At 39.0% G+C, this 7,371-nt stretch overlaps 1 protein-coding gene across 12 annotated transcripts in view; it reads left to right on the top strand.

Moving 5' to 3' along the window:
- LOC138761894 (myc box-dependent-interacting protein 1-like) overlaps nucleotides 1-2,480 on the top strand; it is a 190,970-nt gene extending 188,490 nt beyond the window's left edge. For all 12 annotated transcript variants that reach the window (XM_069934809.1, XM_069934813.1, XM_069934816.1 and 9 more), the window contains one exon: nucleotides 268-2,480. In XM_069934809.1, the coding sequence (XP_069790910.1) occupies nucleotides 268-375 (108 nt within the window). In that variant the 3' untranslated portion in view covers nucleotides 376-2,480. The remainder of the gene's footprint in view (nucleotides 1-267) is intronic.
- Nucleotides 2,481-7,371: the final 4,891 nt, after the last annotated feature.

The following is a 7,371-nucleotide window of genomic DNA, read 5'->3' on the forward strand; positions in this document are numbered from 1 at the left end:
AAAGTATAAAATTGGTGCCCCTTGTGGTTAGTTAGCCAATCACACAACCTCAAGCAACTGTTAAATTCACTTATCTGCCACCCACCCATCTGCACAGGTACCAGATACTGGGGATTTTACTGTAAATGTCCAGAGATTGGCAAAGGTACTACATAAACGTATACTTGCAATGCTTTTCAGTGATTTCTTCACCTTGTGCCCCCATCTTCTGTTCATAAAAGTTGACTGCAGCTTCAACCACTTCAGTTGCAATTGCTTTCTTTGCAGGATGAAGGCTGGTTAATGGGCATAAAGGAACTTGACTGGATCCAGAAGAAAGATCTGAAGTCCTCCATGCGTGTTTTCCCAGAAAACTTTACTGAAAGAATTCAATAGTCAGATGTGTTATTGGGAGACCAGTGAAGGTGCTGGAAGCCCTGTGGAAAACCTGCAGCTGAACAATTATTTTCCATACACTCCATGGAGAAATGCAGAAGTTGCCATTGTAAACATAATGTTCTAGGTTTACTGATCCTGGTTACTGTGCTTCAGTCAGTTTGTATTCTCATGAGCATCCTTGCAATGATCAGGTCTATAATTAAACTGGCAACTTATTCTTGATTCACATTGTTGCATGAAGTTCTATTGTGATTTGAGTGTCAAAGAAAGTCATACATATCTAAGCTATTATGGGATGTCAAAGGAGAAAATCAGCCAATTCTTATCAAGTAGCAGACCTTTTTTTTTGACGTTTTGAGCTGTAATAGATCAGGTGTGATCTTTGGGCCACATTATCCTTATGGGCAGTCGTATCTTATAGGAAAGTCGATTTAAAACTGGAACAAGCCAGTGAGGATGGATCTGAGTAGTATTTGGCGGGGGTGGGGTGGGGGGAGAACCAAGCAATATGGTTATTTTACTCGGACTACACTGGATTTCCTCTCTATGGTCCTATCCCCTCTCTGTTCTGGTGAAGCAGCTGATTATGAGAAAGGGGAAGATATTTTCACTGATTTATTGTCTACCAACCTTTTGCAAGAAGCAAGTTTATAAGTACAATGACAGAAAGGATGGATTCTGGTACCAGAGGACTGGAACAAGTTCATGGCTTTCCAAGGTCAATGCAATAGCATTAGGGTGGAGTATTTCATTAATTTGTATTTTAATTGGTGTTGCCTTTGTTCCTCTTTCATTTTATTGCAGAGGTATTTCAATTGTAGACTCCAGTATTAACAGAATGCATCCTTGTGTATGACCACATCTGCTCACCCAAATGTACAATCAATGCCCTCTAGTTAATGAGCATATTCAAACTTGCTTTGATTCTCAACAATTGGAGCTGTCTTGCAGCTACCAAACATACAAACTGAATGATATGCAATCCTTGTATTCAAATTTCTCTCTTCTGATTTCATTCTTCATCCTTTTCCCTTTATCCTTTCTTTTTCTTTCTCTTTAATTCCTAAATGATACGGCCCTAAGAATTTTCTCACTGATCATTAATATGTGTACTTCACTAACTTCCCTCCAATATAAGAGGGGAATCACCAACACTGAGCAACAACAAGAGAACTTGTTCTCTTGCTCACACCTGCGAACAACTTGCTGATTCTCTTCCTTGCATGAAGGGTCATTTACATAGTGCAACTAAAGTAGCAGCTAGCAAGGCTTCAGAGGAACCCCTAGGGGTATGGGGTCAACATGTAGACTCCGCACAGCACCCAAAATCAAGATCAAACCTGGATGACAAGCTAAGAGGCAACAGTGCTACCTGGAGAGGCTGCAGTTTGACTGCATTAACAGTGGAGCATACCAACCCAATCCCATTCTCTGGAATTCTTGTCTACACTTTGTCCCATCCTAGATCGGCTGCTCGACTTACATTCTGTGACCTGCAGACCTGCCTAATTACTGCAAATAGTCTGAGTTAAGATGTTGATCATCTTTTAGTTTTTTTTTTTAATGTTCTCCTAGTTCGTGGTTAACTATGTGGATCTCATGATTAAGCAGTATTTTAATTATTAAATTATCCAACCATTTGTTATTCTTGAGTTGTACAATAGATGGTTCTGTTTAATCCAGCTACCCATATGTATGGTTGTACTTGTTTAACGTGATCCATTGATGCTATCTCTGTGTATATATAATTGTGAGAGTGTGTGTGTGTGTGTGTGTGTGTATATATTTATTATATACGTATATACGTATGTATATACGTATACAAATAAAGTTCTCCAATGGTCTGAACATTAAAATTTATTTCAGAACTCATTGCATTTATTGTTGGATGGTGCCAAAAAATCTTGGTACTGTTGGTGAGTGTTTCATGGAGCCCTTTAGCTTTTTTTTTTAATGAATATTGTACTTGATTGCGAGCAGTCAATGTTCAATGTGGTGTGGCCTTCCAGAGCTCTGGAATAACTGGCAATGCTCTCTGTCAAGTATTTTGAAATGCTCTGTTAATTGTTCAACCACAAAGTAATAAAATGGCCTAGTTGCAATTCTTGTTTGAAGGTCTCTTGGTTCAAATGTCTCCGTTGAACCTCTTTCATAACCTCATCTTGAACTGCTGTACAGTTAGATTTCCTAACACAGAACATTCCATGACAGAACTGGCCCTTCAGCCCTTGATATTGTGTTTACCTATATAAACCTGTTGCACAACGTTTTAACCTTTCCCTGCCATATATTCATAACCCTCTTTTACATCCATGTCTCTAAGAGTCTTTTAAATGTCCCTCTTGTACCTGTCTCCACCATCCACAGCATTGCATTCCTGGCACCACTCTTTATGTATACTTCTCTTTTTAAAAGTAATTATGATAATAATTCCTTAGTCCGTGCAAAGAGAAAGCCGAGCTCAGTCAACCTTGCTTCATGAGATATGTTCATTTACATCCTGGTAAATCTTTGCCCCCTCTAAAGCTTCTACATCCTTCGTGTAGTGAGGTGACTAGAACTGAATGCTATACACCAAGTACAATCTAACCCTAATTTTATAGAGTTGTATCATTACATCACAGCTCTTGAACTCAATTCCTCTAATCATGCAAGCCAGCACACCATATGCCTGCTTAACCACCTTATCAACTTGTGCAGGATCCCCTTGTTCCTTCACATTATTAAGAATACTGCCATTGACCTTGTACTCCACTCTCAAGTTTGACCTTCTAAAGTGTATCACTTCACACTTAATCTGGATTGAACTCCATCTGCCATCTCTAATTCACCTCACTCTGTCTTGTTACCTTTGACAGCCTTCTACACAATGCCTTCAACCTTCATGTCATCTGTGAATTTACTGACCCACTTCAAAGTCCTATGTAAAAATAAAGTGGAGGGGTCCCAGTTCAGATTCTTGACTTGTGTTGCTGACCACCAGTTAGAATATGCTCTGACTTCCTGATCTACTTTACTTGAAGAATATGTATGGATCAGAACACTCCTGTGAAAACCTTTACTCCACGTTAGAGTTTCAATGGGTCACACTTACTGAAGTGCAGTGAGACAGTTTGCAAGCAGTCTAGCGAGTTGACAGTGCAGCAAGTTAAATAGTACAGAAATGCAGAGGGGTACAGAGAAATCAGTGAGTATCAAGCAAAAGCAACAATTTTATTAATAAGTTCCTTTTAGGAGTTAAAAAATATCAGGAAAGAAACTTTAAATCTGGTAACATCCTAAAACCTGTAATGGCTCTTGGGTCAACTAATCCATGTATTTGAAGTTCTAGACTGACTCCACACTTCACTATTGACGTTAACTTTTTTTTCTTTTGGTCAAATTATTAAAGAAGCTAAGAAAATTGAAGATGGTGCTATTGATGTGGTTTGTGGGAACTTGAAAGCTTTTTGGCAAGGTCCTGTGTGGTTGGCTTGTCCAGATCATTTCAGACTGGAATTGGTGCTGGGTTCTTTACATGATGACAACTTAGGAGGACGGAAATATTAGTGTGCAGGCAACATGTAGATGGTGAAGGTTATCTAAGGATGCATCAGGACAGATCAGCTTCAGGAGAATGAGAGAGCATCTCACTGAAACATTTTGAATGTTGAAAGATGTGAACAGAGCAGATGTAGAAATGTTTCCTATGGTAGGACAAGAAGGCACATCTTCAGGATTGAAGGGTGTCCACTTAGAACAGAGACGTGGAGGAATTTCTTCACCCGAAGGGTGGTAAATCTGCGATTTGTTGCCACAGGTGGTGGTGGAGGCCAGATCATTGGGTGTATTTAAGGCAGGATTGATAACCTTTGATGTCCTGGCTAATCAAGAAGTAATGGGGAGAAGGTCAGGTAATGAGTAAATGGTCAGGGCAGACTTGAAGGGCTGAATCGCCTATTTCTGCTCCTGTCTTATGAAAGATGAAGGGGGAGGTTGGTTTGTGCAATGGCTTGAGCTTGCTATTTCTGTGATCTTTGCTAGAGCAGTTCCTGTACCAAGGGGTGATGCTTTCTATACTGCATCTGTAAACAATAAGGGATCTTGGGTACATCAAGTTTCCTTTGCATTGTGAGAAAGCATCCTTGGTGTGTTTTCTTGGTCGATACATCAATGTAATTGGACCAAGACAGGTTGTTAATGATGCATACACCTAAACATTTTGAAGGTCTCCTTCTCTGCACTGTTAATTCTATACAGGGCTGTATGCTTCTCTTGTTGAGGAAGAGGTCATTGTCCTGATACTAGTCCACCATATTTTCCATCTACTTCCTATACTTGGTCATCATTTAAGGCTACAAATGCAGGAGCATTTTTTGAAAAGACGTACAGCACAGTAACTGGCTATTTCACCCCATGACTCTGTACTGCACAATTTACACCCCATTAACCTACAATCCAGGTATGTTTTTAACTGTGGGAGGTAAACAGAGTGCCCCTCCCCCAAAACTCCTTACAGTATAGGATTCGATCCCTGGTCCAGATCTTTGGCGTTTTAAAGGCATTGGGCTAACTGCTACGCCAACTGTTCTGAAATACTGAAGGAACTCAGCTGATCTTGCAGCGTCCATCAGTGGTAAAAATGTATTACTGACGTTTCAGGCCTGAGCCCTTCAAGGTGTAAGCAAAATAGCGGAGGCAGCTAAATAAAGCTGAAGACAGGGCAAGGAGTATAGACCAACAATTAAAAGGTGTTAATTAGAGATGATGAGAAGAAAGGTGAGAATTGGTTTTGGCTCTGAAAGATGACAGAAGGGAAAGGGTGGGAGGGGAAGACGGATAGAGCTGGGGAAAAGATGATTGGGGAAGAAGGTGGAGGAATGGCGGTTTAAAGGAAACCAGAGAAGTCTATATTAATGTCATCTGGTTAGAAGGTGCCCCGACAGAAGTTGTATTGTTCCTCCAATTTGTCGGTGATTTTGGTGTTGAAGTGGGGAAAAAAATACTGGAGAAACAACTCAGCAGGTCAAACGGTGCCAATGTTGGTGAAGAGCTCAAGCCCGAAACGTTGGTTATGTGGCTCCTGGCAGAAGCTGCTGAGTTTCTCTAGCATGTGTGTTTTTTTTCACTTAACCACCAGTGTCAACAGAATCCTGTGTTTTCCTTTGGTGTTGAAGTACATTTTTCTCAATGTTTGAAAATGTGAAATTTCCTGCTCTTGGCATAGTTCAAGGAAAAGCATACGGATTGAAAATGGAAGCTGGGTATGGAGTGTGGGAGAAGGAGGACACAATGAAGAAAGGAGTAAAGGTGGCTGTGAAACTGGTTGTTGACAAAATCTCCCAATTTTGGGTGATCCAGTTCTCCCTTTCAAAAGGCAAGTAAATAAAATCTAAGGGATTTTGAAAGTTCCTTTTATTGTTGTGTAATAACACAAAAATGTGATATACACCATATACCTCAACTTTTTCCTGCCATAGAGTCCCCCAATAATCCGTGTATTTGCCTCCAGTGCTCCTGCAGCCTCAGATGAGCTCCGGATCCAAACTTAAGATATATTCGAGAAACCTTCAGTCCCCTTCTAGAGCTGTCTTGCCCTCAGTATCCTTCTGAATCCCAGTTCAGACATCTAGTTCCCATGACACAGTCTCCAGCAGCCTGGTGCAAATCCTACGACTGCAAGTCGCCAACAGCTCAGAAGATGCAAAACTGGATCTCCTATTAGGGAATGAGAGAGGGCAAGTGACAGAAGTATGTGTAGGGGAACATTTTGGGTCCAGTGATCATAATGCCATTAGTTTCAAGTTAATTATGGAGAAGGATAGGTCTGGGCCTCGGATTGAGATTCTAAATTGGAGAAAGGCCACTTTGGAGGAAATGAAGGATCTAGAATATGTGGATTGGGATAAATTGTTTTCAGAAAGGATGTGTGAGGTAAGTGGAGGACCTTCAGAGGTGAAATTTTGAGAGTGCAGAGTCCGAATGTTCCAGGATAAACAGCAAGGTTTGCAGGTATAAGGAACCTTGATTTCAAGTGATATTGGGGATCGGGTTTGGGAGTGCTGTATAACAAGTATAGGCAGCATGGAGAAAATGAGGTACTTGAAGAGTATAAGATGTCATTTTTAGTTTTTTTACATTTTTTTCTCACTTTTTTATTTGGCTTAACTCTGCAAAAGTATTTAACATGGTTTTACAGATCAAATTATTGTTTCTTTTGTTTATTAGGAATTCTTGACTGAGTTTCAATCATTTTTTTCTTTGTGTGATTACTTGTATACAAATGATTTGTTTTGTGTTTTCTAAAACTCTATGTAAGCTTGAATGTTATACTCAAAATAATTTAAACAGAAAAGAGAAGTATAAAAATGCAAGAAAAATCTCGAGAAAGAAATCGGGAAGACTAAAAGAAGACACGAGGTTGCTTTGGCAGACAATGTGAAGTAAAATCCTAAGGGTTTCTACAGGTATATTAAGATAGTAAGGGACAAAATTGGTCCCCTTGAAGTTCAGAGTGGTCAGCTTTGTATGGAGCCAAAAGAGATGGGGGAAATAATAAATATTATATTTTTCCCATCAATATTCACTCAGAAAACTGGCACAGAGTCGTGGGAAGTAAGGAAAACATACAGTGAGGCCATGGAATCTAGACAGTGACTTTAAAATATTTTTGTTAATTTTAATATAAAAAATGTACAGATAATATAGTTCAATAAAATAATATGGATAATTATAAAGAATGAATAAAACATTAAATGTGACAATAACATACATAAGTTATAAATAATATCCATAATTTGTATTCCAAATATGTAAAATAACAAGTAAGAAAGAAGAGAAAAAAATAGAGGAAAAGAATAAAAAAGGAGAAAAACTACCAACAGTGCTGCCAGATACTATATGTGATTAATATTTAAAAAAAAAATTAAGGTAAAGACAAATTAACATGGATAGATATGTCAGACAATTAAATTACCATAAGATGAAATTATAAAGTAAGAAAGTGAGTCATGA

This window comes from Narcine bancroftii, chromosome 4 (genome assembly GCF_036971445.1).
Source record: "Narcine bancroftii isolate sNarBan1 chromosome 4, sNarBan1.hap1, whole genome shotgun sequence".
In the NCBI taxonomy this organism is placed as follows: domain Eukaryota; kingdom Metazoa; phylum Chordata; class Chondrichthyes; order Torpediniformes; family Narcinidae; genus Narcine; species Narcine bancroftii.